This window comes from Fusarium phalaenopsidis, assembly GCF_050370095.1.
Source record: "Fusarium phalaenopsidis strain FUZ10S chromosome Unknown contig_32276, whole genome shotgun sequence".
Lineage (NCBI taxonomy): Eukaryota > Fungi > Ascomycota > Sordariomycetes > Hypocreales > Nectriaceae > Fusarium > Fusarium phalaenopsidis.
Genome location: NW_028145418.1, coordinates 540,379 through 565,012, shown reverse-complemented (window position 1 = coordinate 565,012; position 24,634 = coordinate 540,379). Strand labels below are relative to the sequence as shown.

The 24,634-nt window shown below is 49.7% G+C and overlaps 9 protein-coding genes and 1 non-coding gene across 10 annotated transcripts; 4 read left to right on the top strand and 6 right to left on the bottom strand.

The window, feature by feature from the left end:
- Window positions 1-442: 442 nt before the first annotated feature.
- LRP88_00467 (uncharacterized protein) lies at window positions 443-1,702 on the bottom strand (the record flags this gene model as incomplete). The annotated part of the gene is made up of 1 exon (XM_083237176.1): window positions 443-1,702. The coding sequence occupies one exon, from the start codon at window positions 1,700-1,702 to the stop codon at window positions 443-445; it is 1,260 nt and encodes a 419-aa protein (XP_083107067.1).
- Window positions 1,703-2,453: 751 nt separating this feature from the next.
- Window positions 2,454-3,971, bottom strand: LRP88_00466 (HAD-like domain-containing protein; the record flags this gene model as incomplete). Its single annotated transcript, XM_083237175.1, has 3 exons — window positions 2,454-2,948; window positions 3,005-3,203; window positions 3,355-3,971. The coding sequence occupies 3 exons, from the start codon at window positions 3,969-3,971 to the stop codon at window positions 2,454-2,456; spliced, it is 1,311 nt and encodes a 436-aa protein (XP_083107066.1).
- Window positions 3,972-5,125: 1,154 nt separating this feature from the next.
- On the top strand, window positions 5,126-5,949 carry LRP88_00465 (uncharacterized protein; the record flags this gene model as incomplete). The annotated part of the gene is made up of 2 exons (XM_083237174.1): window positions 5,126-5,251; window positions 5,305-5,949. The coding sequence occupies 2 exons, from the start codon at window positions 5,126-5,128 to the stop codon at window positions 5,947-5,949; spliced, it is 771 nt and encodes a 256-aa protein (XP_083107065.1).
- Window positions 5,950-6,331: 382 nt separating this feature from the next.
- Window positions 6,332-7,795, bottom strand: LRP88_00464 (Alpha/Beta hydrolase protein; the record flags this gene model as incomplete). Its single annotated transcript, XM_083237173.1, has 1 exon — window positions 6,332-7,795. One exon carries the CDS (start codon window positions 7,793-7,795, stop codon window positions 6,332-6,334), a length of 1,464 nt encoding a protein of 487 aa, XP_083107064.1.
- Window positions 7,796-8,794: 999 nt separating this feature from the next.
- LRP88_00463 lies at window positions 8,795-8,887 on the top strand. Its single transcript has one exon. It is a non-coding gene; the product is annotated as a tRNA-Ser (tRNA).
- Window positions 8,888-14,751: 5,864 nt separating this feature from the next.
- Window positions 14,752-15,177, bottom strand: LRP88_00462 (uncharacterized protein; the record flags this gene model as incomplete). The annotated part of the gene is made up of 1 exon (XM_083237172.1): window positions 14,752-15,177. The coding sequence occupies one exon, from the start codon at window positions 15,175-15,177 to the stop codon at window positions 14,752-14,754; it is 426 nt and encodes a 141-aa protein (XP_083107063.1).
- Window positions 15,178-16,706: 1,529 nt separating this feature from the next.
- Window positions 16,707-17,949, top strand: LRP88_00461 (fungal specific transcription factor domain-containing protein; the record flags this gene model as incomplete). Its single annotated transcript, XM_083237171.1, has 3 exons — window positions 16,707-17,083; window positions 17,131-17,422; window positions 17,473-17,949. The coding sequence occupies 3 exons, from the start codon at window positions 16,707-16,709 to the stop codon at window positions 17,947-17,949; spliced, it is 1,146 nt and encodes a 381-aa protein (XP_083107062.1).
- A 203-nt stretch (window positions 17,950-18,152) lies between these two features.
- On the bottom strand, window positions 18,153-18,893 carry LRP88_00460 (ubiquitin-conjugating enzyme E2; the record flags this gene model as incomplete). Its single annotated transcript, XM_083237170.1, has 1 exon — window positions 18,153-18,893. The coding sequence occupies one exon, from the start codon at window positions 18,891-18,893 to the stop codon at window positions 18,153-18,155; it is 741 nt and encodes a 246-aa protein (XP_083107061.1).
- Window positions 18,894-19,612: 719 nt separating this feature from the next.
- LRP88_00459 (class I SAM-dependent methyltransferase) lies at window positions 19,613-20,996 on the top strand (the record flags this gene model as incomplete). Its single annotated transcript, XM_083237169.1, has 8 exons — window positions 19,613-19,636; window positions 19,704-19,733; window positions 19,783-19,873; window positions 19,923-19,964; window positions 20,016-20,187; window positions 20,304-20,443; window positions 20,505-20,907; window positions 20,957-20,996. The coding sequence occupies 8 exons, from the start codon at window positions 19,613-19,615 to the stop codon at window positions 20,994-20,996; spliced, it is 942 nt and encodes a 313-aa protein (XP_083107060.1).
- A 316-nt stretch (window positions 20,997-21,312) lies between these two features.
- LRP88_00458 (uncharacterized protein) lies at window positions 21,313-22,515 on the bottom strand (the record flags this gene model as incomplete). The annotated part of the gene is made up of 1 exon (XM_083237168.1): window positions 21,313-22,515. The coding sequence occupies one exon, from the start codon at window positions 22,513-22,515 to the stop codon at window positions 21,313-21,315; it is 1,203 nt and encodes a 400-aa protein (XP_083107059.1).
- Window positions 22,516-24,634: the final 2,119 nt, after the last annotated feature.

Genomic DNA, 24,634 nt, shown 5'->3' with positions numbered 1-24,634 from the left:
AATCGTGCATTTACCCTAGGCCACTACCATTCCGCAAAGGTGGCGGGTGTAGATGAACAGAAGATGGAAGATGACAACTCCAAGGTGGGAGATGACAGCGAGGACACCAACAGCACAGAGGATGTGCCCATGTCGTACTTTTGAGTCGAGAAGCAGCATCGAGTCTTGTACATGGGTAGGAAACAAGGCTCTGGAGTTGGGTGTTTGGGGTCTGCAGGATAGACGTGTGGTTTTTGTGGGAATAGATTGAAGACAAAGTTGACATTTGACTGAGAGTTGTCAGTTGTTGGACAGACGGTTCTGAAGATCACTCATTAGATTAGACATAGATTTCACAATTAGATGAGCCAACTCATCGCAATACATCGAGCCAAGTTTTTCTATTTCATTCAAACAATGGAACCCGTAAGAATGGAAGAATTCCTCCCAACCGTATTTTAGATCAGTCATCATCAACCTCGTCCAACTCATCCAAGACCTCGCCCAAATCCGGCATATAAGTAAAACGCGTACCCAATCCCTCAATCCCCTCAAACAGCTCCGCAGCCCAGTTCCACCGCGTCGCCGGGGGATACTCATGGTCCACGGTATGAAAGGTATCCATGTGCCCCCTCCAGTTCTCATCCGATAGGCTCACGCCGCTACCAAGGTCCTTCCACAAGGTGAACACTATGGCGTTGGCTCTTGGGTGGTCTGGCGGTCTGCGAACGACACTGATCTTGAAGTTTGTGGAGCATTTACCGCACGTCCAGAGTTCATCTGAATGCCACTCGGCCCACGGGCTGATGACATCGACAGTCCAACACGTAATGTCGCCCTGCCAGACACAACTGCAGATATCCCAGCCGTCGAGAACCGGGAGAGTTGTAGTATCTTTGCTCAAAACGCGGCTGTAAATGTCTACGTCAGGCTCTTCCTCTGGGTTAAAGATATAGGGCCAGATCATATCCCAGCTGACGTGCCCGCATACTCCGGTCAACCACCAATTCTCATGGAGAAGTTCATTGAGCTTTTCCACGTTTCGTGAGAGATCGGGGCCAGGCTGGAGAAGCAGAACATTCTCTGTCTTGAGAATGAGTCGGCCCTCGCAGATTCGTGCCGACGTCCTGCTCGAGATCTTAGCACCTTCAGTCTTGTACACTTGTCGATCAGCAAGACAATTGACAACGTAATTGCCCGTCTTGAGTCTGAATGACCGACAAACGGCAGCGACAATGTCGAAAAAGACATGGTAGGGGAGAAAAGGGGAGTCGAGGTATCCCTGCTGGATGACTTCTGAATTGCCATCGCGGATACATGCCCTTCTGCCTTCAACCTCGTTCCACATACTATTGCTCCTTGGGGGGTGAAATTTGGTGCACTCGTGGCAAAGAATGTCGAAAGGTAGGAATCCTTCCCGGTCGAGGCGAGTGAGAAACTCCAGCTTATCCGTTGAAGAGGTGAACTTCAAAGCTCTGCCGATGCAGAAGTATGCCCGCCGGTCAGTGTAAGCGAAGCAGGCTCTATCGGTAGGATTGAGAAAATCGGCAATATCCATCAAGAGTTCGTTCGGGAGGACGTTGAGGGGGTTGCTAGGCCTGGGAACAATAGGCAACTCTTTCTTGACAACCGCGGAAGCATGATTTTCCACAGATCTGGCTGGTCTCGTGCCCCAAAACAGAAGGCATACAGAGAACACTGTCAGAACAATTATATCAAGCATGGTGAAAAAGTGTTTGATAATAGGCACTTGTGCTCGAGTCGTGGTTCGTAAGGTGCAAGTAAATCCTCAGTCGATCGTCTTAAGTCTACTAAGCCTGGACGATGTGAAGTAGGAAGCATTATATAGATCAACATATATATTCAGGTGTTCACTAAGGACTCGGAACATGGCTGGGATTGATGCATTGGACAACTGTAAGTCGGCGAGCTAAACAGAGTTTCATTGTGCAGTCGAACTGTCTAGTCTCGCATAGAATTTTCCATTCACTTTAAGTTCGAGAGAAATGTTAGACTTTGAATAAGAATGACTTTTATGATGCGTAACCCGTTCTACATCATCCAATTGACTCTACTACCCACTAGGCTGCTGAATAGCTTGTGGCTTCACGGATTGGTAGGTATTCGGGAAATCACAGAACATCCAATCACTTCATCAAGAGCACAAACTTACCCATAATGACTCACATTAACTTAGAATATGGTTAAAGTTGTTAGTTGCTGCTCTTGTTCAAGTTTTAATGCCTAAATTTAGCTCTGATGCGAAGTACAACTTCTGCCTGCCCCAACAACTATTCTCTAGCCACGATATGGCTCAAATCAAAGATTCAAGAGTAAACATTGCAGGGTTTAGCTATAAAGGAGTTGAAGAAGAGTTAAATCAGAACTTGGATGTGAGCATCACACAATCGAGGTTCGCAAAGTCAACATGTCCATTCCGATTCGATAGCAACCTACAACTATAAAGTCAAGATTCACGCATCCTCCCAAGCCTTCTTGATCGCCCTCACCGCCATGGCGGTGACAACACCCCGACTCCCAAGCTTAACGGCCTCCTTGCCATACTTCCACAGCCACTGCTTCTCCCAGCCTCCATCAATCAGTTGCGTCTCAAGCAAAGTCTTGATATCTTTCTTGTTCACGATCCCAAGAGCCTGCGCAGCCAGGGATCGTAGAGCAGCACCAAAAATGTTCCTATCGCAACCGATGCGATCCTGAATCTGTGAAGTGAGCAGACGTCGCATCTCACTCAGTTCCTCGTCATTCGAACGCTTCCCACAGACATCACTAAGGAGGAATAAGAACCAATCCGGGTTCTCATAATAGCGTGTTCCCAGAAGGTATGCCTCAGTGTTCAGCAGACGGCAAAGGTACTTGTAGACGTTGGGTAGCTTGTCGATCTGGCCGCTGAGATAAAAGTAACGAAACACATTGGCACAGATGACGTGGCAGAATCGAGGACGGGAGGTCTGCAGCCAACACTGCATCACGTTAGATGTGGACTTGTTGGTTTAAGACTACTCACGTATGGCAGGCCATCAGGGTTGAGATGAGATAGAATCTCTTTTACCGCGCATGACTCCTCCTCGGCTGGAACATCGCCCAGGACGTGCATGGCCAATGATGTTGTGTCTGCATCGTTTGGATAAACGGTATCAAAGAAGACGGGCTCTCCAATAAAGTAATTCCAGATTGGGCCAGTCTTTTCCAGTGTCACCAGACCCCTGCAACATATCAGTCATTGTCTTGGCGATCCTTGCCAACGCTCACCTGTCCCCAGTATGCTCTAGTATGACAAGCTGAGAGTAATTGTCACGCTGTATCTCTCCCGTGTTTGTCTCACAAAAGAGATTCTTGGCGTTGCGCTTGAGAAACTCCAATCCACGGACGACAGGGTCGCCAAAGAGGTTGTTCAAGGTGGCCACCGCAGAACTCGTGTCAGTCAAATGAACACCTCGAAAGCCCAGGGACTGTGCTGCCACGACGTTTTCGATTCTATCATCCACAAAGACACACGAGTCTGAGTGTATCTTGCAATCCTCCAAGAACCTTTCGTAGCAGGCTGCATCAGGTTTGCGGACACCTGTCAAGCCAGAAGCATAAAAGTCGTCAAAGATGCCCCATTCGCCAATTAAGGGTTTGAGCTGCTGAAAATCATCCACGGGGATGTTGGAGAGTCCAAAGACCTTCAGCTCAGGGTTGTTTAGCTTGAGCTTCTTGATCTCTCCAATGAGTTCCTTGTTAGGTTGTAGCGACGCCCTCATAGCATCCAGCGCTTCAGCCCAGGCGGTTGGATTGAGGCCAAAGTCTTGGCATATGGTATCGTAGCAAGACTTCTTGGAGATCTTGCCTCTCTCATAGTCGTGCCAGATCGGAGAGTCGAGTGCATTGCTGATTTGGCGGGGAGTGAGTGTCTTGACGTTGTTGGCTGAGTAGAGCAGCAACACACCACCCAGATCCAGAACCAGCGAAGAAAAGCTCCCGAGAGACATAGCTACTGTGTGCGCTTTTGATAGAGAGTAAGAGAAGATATAGGGGTAGGTGATGACCGACGATTGCAGTGTGTTAAATACTGGCGGGTTCGCCATAGTGAATACTAATCTACTCCGTAGATCGACTACAATCACTGGCGTATTTCCCTCACTGGATAACGCATGGAGCCCAGCTGAGAAAAGCAATATGGTAACTACTACGTAGTACAGGAGCTAGATCTCCCGTTCAATCCACCGTCGTCATCCAGCCCTCTAGACGATCACCATGCCTTGGCAGATCCGCGAGAGTGGCTTGCTATTGTCCCGTGTCTCAGTTGAAGGCAAGCTAAGACAAATCCTGCAACTCGATTGGGTCATGTGACGGTCATCCACAGACTAACTAATTTCTCGCGGATATCTCGCCTCTATTCACTGGCTCAGGATACGAGTTGTTGCACAATGGCTTGACGTCACATGGTAAGTTGCCACGCAGCCAGGCCTTGATATACAACTTGTTATTTAGGTCTAACCTTTCCGTCTCTGCACCTCCTTCTTATTCGTTTTCTACCCCCGTCCCCGGCCCGATTTACCAAGGCATCGATGGCGGAGGGAGACGATGGGCTTTCATGTCGTTTTGAGGAGAGAAAATGAAAGAGGAGCGATAAAATATTGTTTGTATCTGATGCATACAATAACCCGGATCAATTTATTCCACCTACTTGATTGTCTGGCATGTACTGTAGCCCACTGCTCTGCTCTTCCTCCTCGCACGTTGTTCCCTGTGAGAGACCCACATGCACGATGACGGTTTCTGGCTCTCCCTCGGCTGCCTGGGTGTCAACGGCTGTATTATCGCATCCGTGCCTTCGTGCTTTTCACGACCAATGGGGAGAGAGGGTGAAAGTCTTTTTGATGATGCTGCCTGCAGGGATCAGAACTTATTTCCGCATCAACACCTTGTTGCCCAAAACCTTTTTCCGATCTTGAGTGACAACATCATGCCTCACCAAAAACTATTTTCCGTAAAGCTTTCAACTGTCGGCATGACCTAACCCCGGCTGCTTGACTGCATGCCCTTAAAAAGCCTTCTGTCCCTTTGCCTGGCTTATCAACAACCATTCACTCATCCTTTTCCTCCGCCAGCTGCAACCGGTTCACGCTCCGCCAAAGACAAGATGGATATTCTACCCATTCTCAACGAGGTCTTTGCCATCAACCCAAATGGGGAGGATAACAAGGCCTTTTTCAATCATGGAATCAACTGGCTCTGGGCTGTAACGGCCATCCACATCGTCACCTTTGTTCGTTCTCGACGAGACTCCGTCCAAGTTTCTCCGCTAACAGTTTCTTTCAGTTGACCATCCTGTCCATCTGCTTCGTCGTGCCCGAGAACAAGCGAGTCTTCCACTATCTCTTCACCGTCGCCGTCCTTGTCGGTGCCGTCAGCTACTACGGCCAAGCCGCGACCACCACTCTCTTCTTTGCCAGATACGCCAACTGGCTCGTCGCCTTTCCCTCTCTCGCCCTCGGACTCGGCTTGGCCAGTGGTGTCTCATGGACCACCATTGTTTGCAACATGGCCATCACCTGGCTCTGGATCCTCCCATACTTTACCGCCGCCTTGACCTTGACCTCTTACAAGTGGGGTTTCTTTGCGTTCGGCACCGTGTCATACCTCATCCTCGCCATGAGCACCCTCAACGAAAGCTACAAGGAGGCAAAGCGTCGAGGCATCGGCCGAGACTACCTCATCTTGGCTGGATGGGTCAACTTCTTGTGGTTCCTCTACCCCATCGCCTTTGGTATCAGCGACGGTGACCATAAGGTCAGCAGGACAGTTGGATCCATCATCTTTGGTGTGTTGGACGTTTTGCTCCTGCCCATCTTTGCGTTTGTCTTTACCGGCTTTGCGAACCGATGGGACTGGCGCAAGCTGGAGCTCGATTTTAGCGCCTACCGTGGACGTCGTCAGCCGGATATGGAGGCTGCTCCAGTTTAAGGAGGTCCTAGGGCTGGTGTTTAGTCTCCAATAGCTCGCGCTCTATTAGCTAATGGGGCTTGTGCTGGATTTCTTCACGTGTTAGCTGTTAAAGGGATGTGATACCTGGGGTGATGTGTTTTCCAGTCCGTGGTGGAATTTTTGCTTGATTCTTCTCGACGATAGCGCTGCTGAAGCTTCCACTGGTGCTCTTTCGTTTCCTTTGTAACTCAAGTCTAGATTTTCCTTAATAACGCGATAGAAATTCCATTGTTGTTTAACTTGGACGGTAATTTGTCTCTTGAGTTGCGTCTTTATCGAGAAGCTCTCGGTCATAGATTAAATGCCTCCTCGCACGAACGGGCCAGCCAATAGCTACTCGTAACCCAACGCTCCGTCCGGATCATATAGAACCAGCATTCTGATACCTATACTCCGGCGCTCCAGCCCACTGAGAGTAAGAGTTGCTACCCGTGAAGTGCTTTCCTTTGCCAAGCCATCCTTCAACTGAAGTCCTCTTACATCCGGCCACCTTCTTTCCCGTGAACCTCTCTTCAAGCCAGTTCATCCACAACAGCCTAGCCGCCGTAATAATCGGAGTATGACCAAGCTCATCCACAACCATATACTCAAGAGCATTGTCTGGGTACAGATTGCACGTTTCGGTCACAGTGTTGTTTGTGATTGCTTCTACAGCGAAAACGTCCTCGGGTCCTTGCACCACCAGCATGGGTCCTGCAAACGGCTTCTTTCCAACATTGCCAATTTTCTCAAACGCTTGAGCATGGTACGACGAGTTATACCAGCCTGGCTTGGCAAGAGCATCTCCCGGTTCAGTGAGGAAGAGTTGCTGAAACACAGAGGCTCCTCCTTGGATTTGAGCAAACAGCTTGATTCTTGCAATGGCCAGGGGCTGAAGCCATTGATCGAGAGTAAAATCCGGAAAGATGCTTGACACGCGCATCCCGACAGTGCTAGCGAAATTTGGGCTTGGCAACGTTTTAGTGATGGGAGCAAAAGAAATGGTTCCAACATATCCTTTGATGAGATGCTTGAAGGTGTTTTTCTTGCCAGAAGCAAGCAGTTCAGCCGCACTCCATGCTACACCGCCGCCTTGACTGTGTCCAGCGACAGCGAACTTGCCGCTGAGTCGCTTTCCAAATGCTTCAAGTGCTGCTTCCATGGCATACAGAGTGTCTTGACCAGCTGCGGGCATGGCAAAGTACTGGTGCGGAATTGTGCTTCCGTCCCAAGACTTTTCCAGTCCGAGTCCAGCATAGTCCGGTGCAACAACAGCGTATCCAGCTTGCACGAGATGGTTGGGCATCTTGTCGTCGTATTGCAGAGTGCGAAATGCGGATGGTCCTGCGTCGGCAAAGAATCCAGATGTACCGTGGGCCCAGAGCACGGCAGGGGCCTTGCCTTTTGGTTCACCATCGAATTGGTGTGGGATGAAGGGCCACAGGATGTAAGCACTCGCAGGAAGAACGGTCCCGTTGATGTCCTGGGTCGTGTACAGAATTCTGCAGAGAGAAGATCCGGATGCGATGTTATAAGGCGCAGGGTCCGTCACTTCTTGAACCTTGAGGACCTGGCCAGGCCGCAGATTGGGCTTCTTTGGGGGAAGAGTATAGAATTCATCCTGTCTAGGTCCGCCGTTAGCGAGGTTGGATCGATCAAAGTTGACGATGGCATTGATGCTGGATGCAATCGTTTCAGACAGCCCAGCGGCTTTGATCTGAGCAGGGGTCAAGGCAAAGGAAGAGTTGAAGTCTGTTGAGAAAGGGACAGCTGGAGGGATCTGCTGCGCTTGGGAAGCTGTGCCCCAGAAAGCCTGAGCGAAAAGTAGATTTGTCGAAAGCTTCATGTTCTGCTTCTTGATCTTGCTTTGGTATGTGGCTATGATGAATCATTTGCAGGAATGACTTGATGTTTGTACTTATACGACTTCATTCTCCTGTCCTTACATGAGAATCGAATCCTTCGTCCTATCTCACCCTATCAACATCTCATCATACAAAATTGAGAATAACGTTGAGCCCCAGTCTCCGCAAGGAGGCGTGGGAGTTGGCATCTATCTCGGCGGACAATGGGCGGAAAAGCGATAACGTTATGAGTCCGACCGGTACAATACAACCCGCTGGATACCCGCCGTCTTCGGAAGGATTTGTAGCCGCAGTCGAGTGATTGGTGGTCAGCCGGGGGGTTCCACGGAGCTGAGCGGAGTTGCGGAGATTTTGTTTAGAAAGCAGAATCCTTTCGGGCATAAGATATAAGCTGAGGGTCGTTAATACCGATAATGAGCTAGTGTGCTTATTGAAGCTTATATTATGAGGTTGGAGTATTAGAAATCGCGTTATTACCGAAATGCGGGAGTGAGTGGGTTGTTCTACGGGCTGAAATCGGTTACTGTACTGGCATTACATGACCTCCTGAGTGGATAGGGTGAAAGAAGAAATATGATGCAAACTTAGAAGAAGATATATAAAAAATCAAGGACCTACATATATCATTGTGGCGGTGTTACTATGATATGGATTGCTGTGTTCTGAGTGACTATGCCTCTGCTACACCGAGACACTAATGCTTCTTAATCGTTGACTTGACAAAATCGAGCAAAAGTGCACGCGAAACACACCTGAGATGATGAACCATGAAAATTAGGACCGATAGGAGAGTTCCAAATTTCTTTGGCTTTCTCACCGGGAACTCTACAGGATGTCATTGCAGTCGCTCACAGCTGTACCGTGAAAGCTATCCTATATGATCAACACGCTGGATAGCTAGCCTCGGTGATTGGCCTCGGGCGTGGAGACAACCAGCGATATAACCGCTAAACCCAACCCTCTTCTTCAACCAATCACAGGACAACGTGGCCGAGTGGTTAAGGCGATGCCCTGCTATCCTGCATATCTAGGCATTGTGTTCGCACGCGTAGGTTCGAATCCTGCCGTTGTCGGTGTTCTTTTTGCCTTTTCTGAACCCCTTTGAATAATTCTTTTGCTCTTGTGGTACAAGATGCACATTTTCTGGTGTTTTGTTGCTGGTTTCCTTTTTTTGGATCATCTCGATCGGATCGTGACGCCTTCCACGTGATTGCCTAAGTCTTAGACCATGGAATTACATGTCACGACTCTTTCCATTGGAAGCGGGACGGACACAAAGAGATAGATAAAGGTAGGACAAAGGCCGCCTCAAGACGGGGCCTGGGGATGGGCGCCCCCTCCCTTGAGAAGGGTGATACAGGAAACACCATGTTGGTGGACTGCCACCAGCCGTTTCTGGTATGTCTCGTGCAATAGGCTAATATGCGACAAAGGTCAATTACCCCGCATCACGTGTGTTTATCACCCCTCGATTTGAGGCATTATGCAAAAAGCTTGCCTAAATGAATTGTTTCTCATTCCAAAGACGTCATTAGAAATTTCAATTTATATATTTCCGGAATGAATTCTTTAGACGAAATTCGTACATCACGCTTATTACTGCGAAGACTAAGATCTAACCGTGAAGGGTCGCAAGATCTTGAATGGTATCACACCGTTTGGAGCGATGACCAAGCTACACAATGGAGGTAATTCACCACTTAACCTATTGTGAAGATTGAAGGCGAGGATCTTGGGCATGACTAAATCTCACATTCTAGTCCTCACGGGCCCTGCAAGACCAAGGAAGATAGCCGTGATTGGATGGCGGGTATCATCCCCCAATCTACCCAAGACAATGGGACAAGAATCGGCTATGCAGTCTTTTGTCAGAGGTCAAGCGAACCTGGGATGATAGAAGCCGACGAGGAATGGGAGATTGCTGGCGTAATCACCCTCTTAGCACCCACTCATGGCGGCTCTGAAGATACGGCCACATCGGAACCACAAATAAATCGGAGACCTATCGACATCGGCTATTTATTTCTTCCATACGCATGGGGCCGCGGGCTTGCGACAGAGAGCTTGGAGAAATTGTTGGAGTTGTATCAGGTAGAGTTGGCCGCTACAGAGAAGGATATCCACGTCGACTTGTATGCATACGTGCACCTGAAAAATGCGCGGAGCGTTCGTGTCGTACAGAAGCTTGGTTTTGAGGAGATTAAGAGATTTGAAAAGAAGGTATGGCTGCCGTTGATACAAGGTCCCTCACAAGAGGTTATCGTGGAGTTTCACAAGTCTCTATGCTGAGGGACCAACAATGAACTATTAGATCATGAGATCAGGGACTCATTCAGTACCCAAATCAGAGTATTGCAGGGTTATTAGAATCAGTATGGCACCTTTTTTCACGACAATTTTGCCTAGCTAGCCAGCGCAACGCTCTACATCGTCATTGTCTTGACCGCGATGCAGGCCAGGCTCGCGACCGAGTCCCCCGCCCGTAGCGACGCGTTCCAGTCGGCGTCGTGTGGCTTCACGGCCTTTTCTATTTTAGGGGCCATCGTTGCCACCTCGCTCATTATGCTTGCATTCTGCTGTATTTGTATATGTGACTTGATTCAGGCCGTTCATTGCAGGGAGAGACGTCCTGGCATAGCCGTGCCACTGGAAAGATCTAGATGGGTGTATGCCAAAATGCTGACACGTAGAACCGGGTTGCGTGTCTGCCTGCGGAGCTTTCTATAATCGCCTAATTACATACTAATTTAGCTTGTCCGGCTGCTGGAATGCATCTAGGCCCTTGGTTTTGAACCCTGGCACCGTGGCGGAGCCTCGATTCATCGGTGGCTGGGGTCTTGATTCTGACATACTCCACTGTCATCGAAATCCTCAAAGTCATAGCCCGATCTCTTTGTTCGTTTATTCGTTTTGCCGGCTACCATGGCTTCTCTTGACCGTCTACCGCAGGAGCTCCTGCATCAGGTGTGCTCCCAGCTCCCAAAACGCGACGCCAGGAGCTTCCGCCTGGTATGCAGAGCGCTTATGACAGTAGGCTCGTCCTATGCATTCCGAGAGCTCATACTCTACTCCCATCACAAGGATTTCGCATTCTTGAGCCGTCTTTTGAGCAACCACGTGATATCCAAGTCTGTAAGGTCTTTGAGATATCATGGTACGCTTTATGACCACGATATCTCTTGTTTCCGAGAGTTCGCTAGGCGCTGCTTCAACCAAGACCTGGACGACCGGAGTCGGAGCTACGGTGCACCAACTGATGCCGGGCACTCGATTCGAAGACGACTTCGGCCGGGCAACTTACTGAAGGCTTCTTATTCTAAGTATATCGAGGCAGTAAACGACCAAACCGCTATGATGGAAGATCAAAGCGACTTCCTCTTCTTCGCCAACGCCCTCAGGGAGCTCCCGGCCCTGGAAGATATCACCGTCACTACAGTTAGTCCCAGGAAACCGTGGTGGAACCCGAACAGCCCCTTTCGTGAGGACTCGGTCTTCCTTCTCCCCGGACGAGGCCCATTCCCTCTTGGATGCCGGTATATGGAAGCCTTGATTCATGGGTTAAAAACGGGCCCACATCCCGGTACTCTACGATCCCTTCAAGTTGAAGAAATCAGTTGGAGATTTTTCGACCAATCTCCATCCACATTGGAAGAACTCGGCACAATGTTCTCTAACCTGGCAAATTTCCAAATACGCATCCAAGCCAATCCCCGTGATGGCAGGCTAGCCAAGGCTGACGTGCTGGATTGTCGGAAATTTTTGTCTGAAAGTTGCGCACTTGCAAACTTATTGGCTTCCCTTGGCAAACTTGAGCGCCTAGGGGTCGAGTTTACGTCGCGGCACGAAAATCACTATGACGATGACGCCTTTCCCGCTACCCTCGATTGCGTTCTCGCCTCCGGACACGTATGGACTCAACTTTCGAGCCTGAAGCTGAGGAACATACTAGGTAACCGACATGACTTCCTGAAGGCGCTAGTCTTCCAACGGAGCAAACTGATTGACCTCGAGCTTTCTAACATTTCCCTTGGTACTACGTCCTGGTGCGAACTCTTGCCGGGTATGAAAACCAACCTGAGGCTGCAGCGAGCATCCCTACACGGCAGACTCTGCGGCATGAGCGACGGAGAGAATGAAGATTGGGAGTTGTATTCACCGCTAGGAGACAATCTGTCCAATTATCTCACGGATAGAACGGGATCTATCGCCTGCCCTCTCACATTTGAACACTCATCGGAACGGCACATGGTCTGAGGTACCTTTAGAGGGATGCGTGTCAGGCAATTGGCTCCACAGGGATCAGAGATGGCATCAGTAAATTGATGAGAATTACTTCAAGTAAAAAAGAAATTAAATAGCTATGTGTTCAGGCAGAGCTACTCAAGCTTATATCGTTAGGATTAGAATCCTGGATGCGATAAATTAGATATGAAACCGGATATACGACCCTAAAGTATAAGCCGCGTCTTATATCCAATCACACGACCCTAGCAGTGATATGCGATAGGAAGCCTATTCTGCAGTGTGGTCGTCACGTGAGGCAACCCCAATAAAACTCCCCCCTTTATCCAGTTAGGCAGGCACGGGCGGGTTAAATGTTTATCCGGCTTACTGCCAACTCAAGAAGATACACAGATGACTACTTCTTTTCCTTCTGATCACGGCTTAACGACAAAGCATACCGCTGATTTTCGTCACCACACTAGCACCATGAGCAGCTATCAACTCGGGCAATCAATTTACTCCAGCGGGTCAAACCCCGATAGTACCCCCTCTATCTCGAGGTCTGTTAACCTGTTATCCATGTCAAGTAGTCCTACAATCACACTTGGGGTATATTTCCGGCATATCATTCTAACAAAGCAGTAGGAGCCTTGTAATCATTGGAGATTCTGGATGCGGGAAGACAAGTCTTCTCTCAAGATACCACCTCCGGCACCTCCCTCCCGCATGTCGTTTGCCCCCAACCGCAAAACGTTAGCTAACTCAGCGATAGGATGTCAGTAATCCCCAATAAATTTATCATTTTCCCTCCACGTCTGACCATGCCGAGGACCTACCTAAATGCTTTGATCATTGGTCGAAGGATTATATCATCGATGGCACTCGTATCAGTCTTGGTTTCCACGACACAGTCAATCTGGAGGAACACGACTTTGTGTCACATCGCATCTATCCGACAGCCGATGTTTTCTTAATTTGTTTTGCTATTAACTCTATCTTGTCGTTGGAAAATGCCCAATTCAAGGTATGGTTTGCAAAATCCCTAACCTACATTCCAGAATTCTTACATACACTATTCTTAACCCGCCCAGTGGAAGGACAAGGTCAATTTGTTTCGACTCAATGTGCCGATCATTCTTGTTGGGCTAAAGCAAGACCTTCGGGATGATCCCGGTACAATCGAAATGTCACGTCGTCACGCGGCTTATAAGATTACCACTGGTAACGAGGGCATGGCTGTTACCCGCAAGATCGGAGCTTCACGGTATCTTGAGTGCTCGGCTAAGACCGGAGAAGGCATTAATGAGGTTTTTGCAGCAGCAGCCCGTTTAGCAGTCTTCCCAACCGAGACTGAAAAGGTTGAAAGGCGTTGTTGCACAATGTGACCGGTCCTGTTTTGAGAGTCAAGCCGGCTAAATTATCAATAGTGTTTCGGCAGCTCCGAGCACAAGTAGATGAATCTGACAGCCCAACACTGACGAAGAAGTCCTACGATCAAGGTTCAAAGTCATAGATGTGATCATTCAAAGATATAAGGCCCCAAAGGGCCTCTCATTGAGATCATTTAAAAAAAAAGAGAGAAAAAAAGAACACTTAACTAAGAATAATTACAATCTCGACAATAAGAACTACCTGTTGTCAAGCGCACTCAGCTTCCCTGCGTGACACAACAACAGGTGGCAAGGCGTTGGAAGACTTTAATCCCGGGTTACTCCAGTTCCAGAAGGACTGCAAGCCAGCAAAACTTGACCCTCGACCGAAGTGCCGGGGAGACAGAGTTTCGCCTGTACCTACACAATGGCCTACCTCCTGAAGGTTGTAATACGCCAGGCTACCGTTGATGACTCCTTAACTCCGCTGGCTATAAGGCCCTAACACTACGGATAGTTCTGGTCTGACACCACTTCACATGGCGACAGAAACAGCCAGCCCTTCCCTTGTTGCTCGGTCGTAACCATGGCGCTAAGACGACCAAACAGGATCTGAGTCCCTGCTCGACTTATCGTCGCCCCCTACTCCACAACTTTTCCACCGCGGTCGAATTCTCTATTCAACAAAGTATTCGAGTTTCCCGCGCTGTGCTAGCCCGCCTAACAATTTATTTCCAAGTGGTTACCATCATTAATAGACTCAAAGTTTTAGACGAGGCTTGCCCTAGTATTCTGTCACTTCTCTCCTGCATTACCATTATGAGAGGAGCCCTTCCACTTTCCAAGTTTCCATCGTTCGTAACTAGTCCATTCTACTCCTGACCGGGGAGGGGGCTGGCTTTACTTTATTTAGGTAGAACTTCCGAGGTTCTAGTCATTGTCTTGTCAATAGTATCTATAGGTATTCGGTCCATTAGCATCGGATCTGTTGAGTTTCTGCTGTCATATTAGTTAGTGTCAACCCAAATAACAAGCCCAGCTGCATAGATCCGTTCTCACCTCGGCAACAAGTCACCTCCTCAACGCCAGGCTAATAACGTATGGTACGTAGTTAACACATGCCTCTACCTATAGTTGAGACACATATCAGGTAGCCTATGGACGGTATATTCTGGAGGAGGCGGTCCCGCTGCTGGAGATTACTCTATGCACCGCCACCCCACAGGCGATAGGATGGCGCAAATAAAGCTTCTTTTCATCGCTCCAGGGAATGTAACAAAGCCGGAATTGCAACCCCCCACCCCAAGAAGCCCAATTGAGTTCTCTTACCCGCAATGATCGAGTCAGTAAACCTGCCAAATATTCCTGGTCATAACCTCGATGACATGTCCTTCCCAGTCCTTAACATAGACGCTGCTCCCCCCGCGCTCCCATTCCATGCGCCCAATGATCTCCACTCCTTTCACTTTGAAATGCTCCTCCCATTCCTTAAGCTCCTCTTTACCATTACATGCGAATGCGATGTGCTGGCCCAGTCCCGTAGGACAGCCATGTTTGGGGATCGTGCCGCCAGGCGGGTGTCTGTCCGCCGTGATGGCACTCCTATCAAAGAGTAGCAGGATGGAGTCATTGGGCAGGCTGAAGCCTGCCAAAGCCTCATTGGATTCGAAGGGAGTGATGGAGAAGACATCCTTGTACCATGCCACGAGCGAGGGAACAGACGAGGTGTAGAGGATCGTCTCCACTATTTGACCTAGTTGAGGGGGCATGTTGAAGGTTGGAGTTGTTAAGGCGTTGAAACTTAATTGATAGCTTTGTAGGATGATTCGGACTCTGGATCAGGACTCCAAAAACGAAGCCCAGGTCAAGGAATTGTGGCCCTTCTTATGTATGCCTTCTTATGCAGGCGTTTTTGTTAACAGAGGTCTCACGAGTCGGGGTTCGGCTCGATCTTTAGCCGAAGCCGAACAAATGTGGATCGGCGACATCTTTGTTGGTCAACTTATTTCGGCGAGATTGTCAGCACCGATTATTGCTCGACCCGACCGGATTGTCCAATTGTGTTCGAGCCGATACCGAAGCCGAAGCCTAAGCCTTCCAAGCCGAGTTTTGAGCCGAGTGTGACTACAGTCATAATCAGCTTTTACGGCGCTTTTCTTCAGATTCCCAAACCCTGCGACTTATGTGCGCCAGTGCCGCCATGCCATCGCCTCACGCAGCTGACCGAGCAAGCCGGCCCTCGCTCCGCCGCCCGAATGGACGCCCCCAGGCTTGCGAGCCATGCCGGAAGCGCAAGGTGGCCTGCGACAATGGTCAGCCCATCTGCCGCAGGTGCCAGAAGGCGTCTCGAAGTAGCCAATGCCAGTACATCGTGGACCCGCGGATGTCCATCCTAAGTCCGTCCACACCTGGCCGGTCTCTGTCTTCGCCTACATCCAGCCACTCGTCCTGCCAACCTCCTACGGGGTCAACGCGGGCGCCGTCTACCGGAGATATTAGAACTTTTGCAGACCCCTTGCCCTGTAACCCCTCCAGCTCTCTGGGCTATCTGGGTCCGACGAGCTTTTGCAACATCTATGAAGAAGCGGAAGAAAACCTTTTTATCGCCCGTCGGACTGACTGCGGCTGCACCCCACAGCAAGCTGAGCCTGTCCCTTCTATAGAATTACCAGACTTGTCCCCTCGGATGCTGGAAATATGTCTTTCCGTCCTCCGAAAAGTTCCTCACCGGGAAGAGGGCGAGAAACTATGTAGGATCTACGCCAACCCCAATGAGCTGTGGCTCCGCCTTGTCGGCCATCGAACGCTCGACTCGTTCTATGACACATTTGGATATTTTCTGGGCCACGATAGAACAGACGCTGGCCTTGGGGAAATTGCAAAGAGAATGTGCTATAACACCTCTCAGCCTTTGTCGGAAGATGAAGAGGAACCGGAGCGATGGTGGCAACAATTCTCTGGGATGAACTTCAGATGGGAGGCCCTGGGCATCATATTTACCTATTGGGCGTTTGGAACGAATGTCTCGACGCCCCTCCGCGCTGAGCTTCTGAGGGATTCTCGGTATAAATTCCATATGACGGATTATCTCGAGGCCGTCAACCTCTGCGTCGACGTTTGCAGGAGTCTGACCAACGGAAACTCGTTTCTGCTGTTTTTCCTTCTGCGGCGAGGCATTCTTGAGTCTATGAGATCCGGAGACGCCAGTGGGTCCACCATTGAAGGCAAATACCCACCTCGCTAATGTTAAGGAGGTCCTTTGGTGTGGAGGTTCCACAGTGATACAGTTTCCCTCCTCATGTTTCTAGGCTTGCACGCACAAACCAGCCCCCCGAACTATCAGCCGACGATCTGTTCGGAGTGGAAGCGGAGACTTGTCGCCTATATCTTCAACATCGACAAGGTCCTGGCATCTTTCACAGGCAGGCCGCCAGCCTTCGGTCGCCGGTACATGCTGACTGCCTTACCCCTTGATCTAGCAGACCACGAGTTGCTGGGGAACAAGGAGTCTCTGGCCCAGGCCATGAAACAGCTCGATACTGACGGCTGGAAGAAGAGCGGACTAGTCACCCCCTCCACAATCTGCCGCGCTCGGTCCATGATTGCTTTTTTCAGGGACGAGCTGTTTGAGATCGCCTTGGGCCACAGGCCTGAAACGACAGTCGATACGCTCTTGTGAGTCTTCATCTTCGGCAACCACCTGTCTTGTGCTAACAGCACAGGGATATTCTCCGACGAGAGGTTGCTACGGTGGCGACCTTCCCGACCGGTCTCAAGTACAAGCAAGAGGACCTGCTCGATCCTCGCATTGATCAGAACATGTTCTACAGTCGGCTCCAGGTCCATCTAGAACATCTCCAAAACCACTTCTTCATATACAGACTACTGATCCAGCAGGGGCATGATAGCCAGGCCGACCTAGTTGCTGTGAGCTTCGAGATGGTCTCCCTTGCCCTCCTTTTTTGGACGCACCTCGACCGGTTGCCCTGGATCGTGACAGACTTGGAGTGGTTGGTAAGTGGTGCTTAAATATCCCTTGATGATTCAGCTAACCCACTGGTCAGGTTATGGCATATGCCGCCCCGGCCGGGGGCATCCTTTCCCAGGAGCTCCTCAAACGAACCGCGGCCCCCGCCATGGTATCAGCCGACTGGAAACAGGGCCCGTCACGTTTCGCCATCATGGAGAAGTTATTCCTCTTGATGAGCTTCCTTGACTGGGTGTCACCTAATGCACCGAACGGCGAGCTGTGCAGATCGTGCAAGCGGATAATCCGCCACGTTTTGGAAAAGGTGACACAGGACGCACCTCCAGCCGGCGGAGTTTCACAAGCGGTGCCTGCGTTCGAGCCTTGGAATTGGGACCTTGGAGACACATCAATGGAGTTTGAGTTTGGTCTTCTCGACACATTCGAATGGTTGAGGCCAGAGCCGATGTCGAGTCAGGGGAGTGGTGTTGAGCCAGAGGTTGTGGGTAGAGATCGTGCTGCCAATCAACGGCCAATACGAGACACATTAGAGACACCCGCGGCACTTCAGTAAACTTGAGAACGGAAGTGGTATAATTATTGGAGATGATAATTATGGTTTTCAAATCGTTTAGCGGACTTAAAAAGACATGTCCTGGTTCACGTCGTTGATGGCACCAACTTGGGAACACGACACATCAAACCCATCCCGCCCCAGATAATTACACGGATAAACTCTCCAAAACACCTGATATAATCTTGTTCTTTGCAAAAGAACTATCTCTTGAACAACCCAAAAGCATTCGGATTGAGTCTCTTCCTCGCCCACATAATCGGCTTGGCCCATCCCGGCACTGAATCAGTCGTATTGCAGAACCCATCAATTCTATCCCCAGGGCGAATAAGCTCACCCTTTGCGAAGTCTTTTGTCCACTTTCTTGCCATTTCATCAAACTTTTCTGCATCGTTCCCCAGCGTGGATACAGGACCGTCTGGCATGGGATCCCACCAGTCTGGGGTATCGAGCAAGGATGCTGCAGAGGCCAATAGCACTTCTAGAGTGAGTGATGGGGACCAGTCGAGGTCCATGCAGATTGTACCTCTGGTATCAACGTTTGGATGTAGAATCTTGGTCAAGAACCACATTTCTGGGGGTGTAAATGGATACCCTTCCTTGAGGCTGAAGCGGACATGAAAGATGCCGCCTTCATATGGCGTATCCTTGGGACCGATAAATGTTCCGAGATATGCATCCAATCTGTCCTCGACGATTTGTCTTAGTGTATACCATCGTTCTTTGTCGTTTCCCCAAGAACTGATAGCCTCAAGCTCTATGAGCATACGGCGTTGGTCGCTGCGGCTTACAGTCGGTGTTGTCGAGTCCAAAGTGGGTGCCAGAGCAGCGCATGCCTTGATGTTATAGGCCACCAAGTCGTCAAAGTCGAAGTTTCCGGGCGTTTTGGCGCTGAGAGAGTCTGATGACGAGTCTGATGATGAGTCTGATGACGATGTGCTCATGGCGGTGATGTGACCTCTTCCCGCCTCCCCAAACATAGAGATACCCTCAGGACTTGACATGTCCATGATTATTTCTGTCGACAGAGTCACCAAATGTTGAAGAATGATGACATGGCTGACATATGCAGGGTGAGATGTAAGGCTGACTGACCCCTCTCGTCGGGTCGGAAAATCAATCAAGCTGACAGGCTGAGAAGCCCCCCAAGTGGCTGCCTGGAATACATATTTGTAGCCAATGGAGATTTGTTTTCATCATGTCAAATCTTGACTGTTTTCTGTGTATATTAGTTTCAGTAGACATCTCTGACCCCTGCCTAGCTAGGCACTGATTTAACAGCACTATAAGGCACATACAGTATGCAGTCTTGAAGAGAGTTGCTTCGACTCAATCGTGAATGAGTAGTTGTCACCAACTTGATCAAGCTCCTCTATGTGAATCGGGTATGCACATAATTTTGCATTAATTTATCCCAGTCCCGTTATGCTCATCTTTATCACCTACAAGCACTCAACTGCAGAACCAACAGCTCATTCTATGCCCCATCCCTGCAAACTATCAGGCGAGACAAGAGACAACAATGCAGGTCGAGTGGATAGCGATTGGCCATTTGGTCTTGTTTATAAGCAAGCAGCAATATTTGAGTGACTTTTAGCCCCTCAACAGATGACGAGAATCCCCTCATCTGTGGTGAGACGAACAGACTCGAAGAACAGCGACAATGGCTACCGTCGACGCGGATCCCGTGATTGCTGCCGATGAAGATGTAAGCTCATTGTCTTGATGGAGTAACTCAAGCTAACATGAACTAGTTCGACGATGGCGATTCGTCGCTCGGTGGTGTATGAACATTCACGCCGTCTCAGGTGTGCTAAGTACTGATGCAAATAGGAAGCCGCAACTTCAACGGAGAGCTTAAGAAGCTCCATTCTTGATTATCGCCATGAGAATGGTAGGACATACCATCGATACAAGGACGGTAGTATGTCATAAGCGCCACATGAAGGACCAGGTCTGATTCACATGCGCAGAATACAATCTTCCCAACGACAACGAGGAAAACGAGAGACTGGGTATATCTCTTCTTCTGCACGTTTTTTCAAGACGTTACTCATACCTTGCAGACCTTCAGCACCACCTTTGCCTTCTCACCTTTGACAACAAGCTTGGTCTTTGCCCGCCAAACCTGCCCGGCTCGAAGGTTCAGCGCGTGCTTGACCTCGGAACGGGTACTGGTATCTGGGCTATTGATTTTGGTGACGAACATCCCGAAGCCGAGGTCAGTCAAACGGCCTTGTCCCGGGTTTAAGCTCACAGTGTGCAGGTCGTGGGAGTTGATCTCTCACCTAGTCAGCCCAACATGTACGGATGCACTTGGCTAACTTGATATGACCTTGTTGACCTTCATCTAGGGTCCCTCCAAATGTTCAATTCCTCATTGATGATATCGATGAGGATTGGACCTACAGCAAGCCCTTTGACTACATCCATAGCAGGATGATGAACTTTAGCGTCCAAGACTGGCCAGTTTATCTCCAAAAGATCTACGAGTGTGTCTCTCTTTCCTATTTTAGCCTCTTATACTGATGCATGTAGCAACCTAACTCCTGGAGGCTGGGTCGAGCTCCAAGAGGTGGATGTCATCATGGGCTGTGAGGACGGTACCCTTTCCGAAGACGACACTCTCGCTAAATGGTGCAAGCTTCTCGAGGAAGCGGCTGCGAAGCTAGAGCGAAAATTCGCAAAGACTTTCTCATTCAAGGGTTACTTAGCCGATGCGGGGTTCACCGAAATCGTCGAGACGCGCTTCAAATGGCCTACTAACCGATGGCCCAAGGATCCCAAGTACAAGGAGCTCGGAGCGTGGAATAATGAGAACTCGAATATCCTGCTTGAAGGATTAGCCCTAGCTCCTTTTACGCGAGGTCTCGGTTGGAGTGTTGAGGAGGTGGAGTTGTTCCTCGTCAAGCTCCGAAAAGATTTCAACGACCCAAAGATTCATGCTTACTGGCCGATGTAAGCCGCTCGTGTTTACTCGCATCTTCTAATACTGACGCTTGTACAGCTGCTCTGTTTATGCAACGAAGCCCGAGACTACCCAGTAACGGACTTGCTGGGACCTTTCTGGCCTGATTATGTTGCTCGAACGATAATGTAACGGCCATGAATCGTCTGTCAGCTGGGATGCCTGATCACATCGGCGTTAGTCGCACCCATATACGCATGTACTTGAACAAGCAAAAAGTCACACAACAAGCATGCACCACGTAGGCCCATTAATGGTAGAATATTTTCGAAGCTATGTGACAGAAACAAGACTATGAAACAGGCGCTTTGCAAGTAGACAACGCGGGCTATCAAAGCTCCGCTCAATATATACACGAAACCAAAAGGCTACTCATCGCAAAAAACTCCACCTCTTCAAGCAACAGTGGCTCCAGTGAGAGTGAAAGAGTAGTCAAGACCCTTCTTAGCCTCAGCGGACAGGTTGAAAGGGTCGTACAGGATAAGGCTAGGAGTGTTGGCAACAACAAGGCTCACCTCCTCACCAGAAGCAACAGTGACAGTGGCAGAGCCGTCAACCTTGACATAGCGGGTAGCGCCGTTGCGGAAGAGGGCAAGAGTCGCAGTGTAGGCGCCGTTAGCAGTGATTTGGACCTTGACAGTAGTGGTCGATGTCTTGAGAGGGATGATGTTGGCGCCCATGTACTGAGGTCGACGGGCCGACTTGACGGTGTATTTACCGTTGCCGTTGGAGTCGACGTTGGCGTAGTTGAGGGAGCGACGTTGGTCAAGGAAGGTCTGGTGGGCAGAGGCGTGACCAATGTCAACGTAGGCCATGCGAGCCCAATAGCTACCCACGATCTGGGCAACGGTGGTGCTGCCGGCCACACGCTGCAGAGCGTGGAGAGGCGTCTCGTTGCTGTTGGCCTTGTACTGGACCATCATTTGGTGAAGGGTATCAGTCCCCAGCTTAGCATACTTATCGGGGTTGTTGGTCAGGTAAGTGAAGAAGGGCCAAGCCTGGTAATAGTTTCCAGTGTCGACTGAACCGTCAACAATGGGCTGGAAAGAGTCACCAATGGTCTTGCGTAGCTCAATCTCAGTGTTCTCGGTGGCCTGACCATGGGCCCAACGGGCAGCGGCACACAGATCAGAGGTGCGATAAGTGTCGGCAACCCAGTTGGCAAACGTCTCCCACCAAGCTCCTGTCCTGCCCTGGTCGACCCAAGTCTTCTGATGATAATGCAAAGCGTGACCGTACTCATGGACCGTCACGCCTGATGCAGTGAGGAACGAGTTCTGGACCTCAAGCCAGCCCATACCGGTTGAGAAATCAGAGTGCATGACGCCAGCTGCACCAGGCAGGCTGGCAACCGAGTAGACGTTGGTCTTGGTCTTCTTTCCATTGTTGGAAGCATCGTTGAACGAAAGTCCGGAGGTTCGGAAGCCCAGAGTGCCGACGAAGCAGTCATAGGCAGCCTCGAGCATGGAGAGGGCCTTGTCAGCCTGACCGCTGTTGCCATAGACACGAAAATGGTTCGAGTCCTTGAACTGGCTTCCACCGGGTCCGATGTTGGGGTTTGCCTCGTAGCTTGATCCAGATTGTCGCTCCACGAGCATGCCCTCGGGAGCTGCCCAGCCAGTGATGGCCTGAAGAGAAAGGGCAAGAAGAAGTTGCTTAGAAATAGCCATTTTATTCAAAAAGTAAGTCAAAGAATGTAAAGAGTTGATCTGCAATGCTGAAAGTCGTCTTGTCAGTCCAAACAATTCGACTTATATGCCCTACCGGCAGTTTTTAAGCTTCTTCCTCGGGGTCCATCGACCCATGAAACCCGCATCGTCCATCCTATTCCCGAGGGTTCCCTTCGTCCTGATTGGTGTAATGATTCACGCCGTGAAAGCCGTCAAACGTGCATCTAAATGAGGATCAACGGAACCGACGCTCCGGGTCTCAGAGGCTAGTCGCTTGGCTCAGATAGGAAGGTAGCCCCCGTCGTATTGGACAGTAGGGCCCCTTAATAGACGGAAGTTTAAAATGGACATGACACCTTCTTTCGACAGCCCTGTCGAAGGATGGAATACTACGGTAGTTAGAGGAGGTGGAGATAGGCGGGCCAATGGGATATATAGGGGTTCGTTTTTCCCCATGCTGTTTACAAAAGTCGCGAGTTTGTGGTCGTATTTGATGACATTTGGAGAGATACGGTGTAAGTGAGGCGACAACCCGGAAGACAGAGGTCCCCAACCATCACTAGATAAGATGGTAGTATTAATGAATACGGGTTTAAGGACAGATACACTTGCCGAAGAATAATACGGAGTCTTTATTAAGACTTCCATCACGCGGTCAATATTAAAACCTTTGCTGACAGGCGAGAACCCAGCCCAGACCATCTTGGCAGCTGTTCGGCGTTTCATATAAATACGCCTTGTGGTTTTACGTATTGACAGGGACCAAAACGTGTCCTCGGGAATACGAGAAATTAGCTTGACAAGGTTTCCATGTTTAATGCACAAAGACGTCAGAGTTTAAACGTCTTTTCCGCGGAGGCCGGGGGAGATGGTTTGTCACGGGAGCACACACAGCCAAGATTTTTCGCGGTGTTTGAATTTTGTGTGACAAAATTCTTTCCTTCAACGGTACATTTAACTCACTGACAATGATATTTATTTGTCATGTTGCTCACTCAAGGCAGCATAGCCAAACCGGAGCTGAAAGGAGGCATTTCTGCTGAACCCAAAAAACCTGCTGCATGGTAAGAACCTAAACACCTCCAGGCAGCGTCGAACTTTTTAGAACTCTCCTCCCTGTAAACTTCACATCCAAAAGCCCCCAAACCTTCAACAAAGTCCGCAGGATAAAAATGGTAGGTTTTCCTTTTGTCTCCTTCATCATCATCTTTACGACACCAATGACAACAAAACACCAAAAGCGCCACACCGCCCAAGACCTACACAATGTATCATGAACTCTTGGAACTCCTTGCCTATGGAGCTCCGCTTCATGATTTTCGAATATGTTGCAGCCTGTGGCACAGGGCACTTGTCCACCTGTGCTGCTGTCTGCAGAGAATGGCAGGACTTGATCGAGAGACGAAATTTCCGCCGACTGAAGCTCCGGTCAACATGTGTCAACGACCTAAGAACCATGGTCACCGACCGGACCCGACCACTTGTGCAACATATTTGGCTTCATGTCGAAATCCCCCGATACACCTGTTTAATCTGCCATCGTCGAGAATCGCAATCATCCTGGATACGCAACAACCGCATGATCAGGGTCGCAGTATTGAAGCTTTTTGCTGTACTGAGTACCTGGGACTCGACCGACGGTATCACTCTGGAGCTCAGCACTAATTCACCTAGTGACCCCCAACACTGGTTCAAGAACTACTGCTTCGGAGACGGGACCCAAGGGGTAAGGAACTGGGGAAGTTCGGATCATGGCTGGTCTAATGGAACTCGAATAAGTTCTCCTAACTCTCGAACATTAGGACGCTTATTCGAAACCATCGACTTGACCTCTCGGCTACGGCTTCTTAGAGTGGACGTCGTGACAAGGCTCGTGATACGTCGACATCTCCGCCGACGGCTCACGGCTTACAGTTTGCGGATGTTGCTGGACAAGCTTCCGCGGCTGGAATGCCTACTCTTCGAACCATGGCGTCAGTGGGATCCATTGATACAACGGCTACGCGACCAAGGTAAGGGTGTCTGCGGGTCATATGGTGCCTTCATG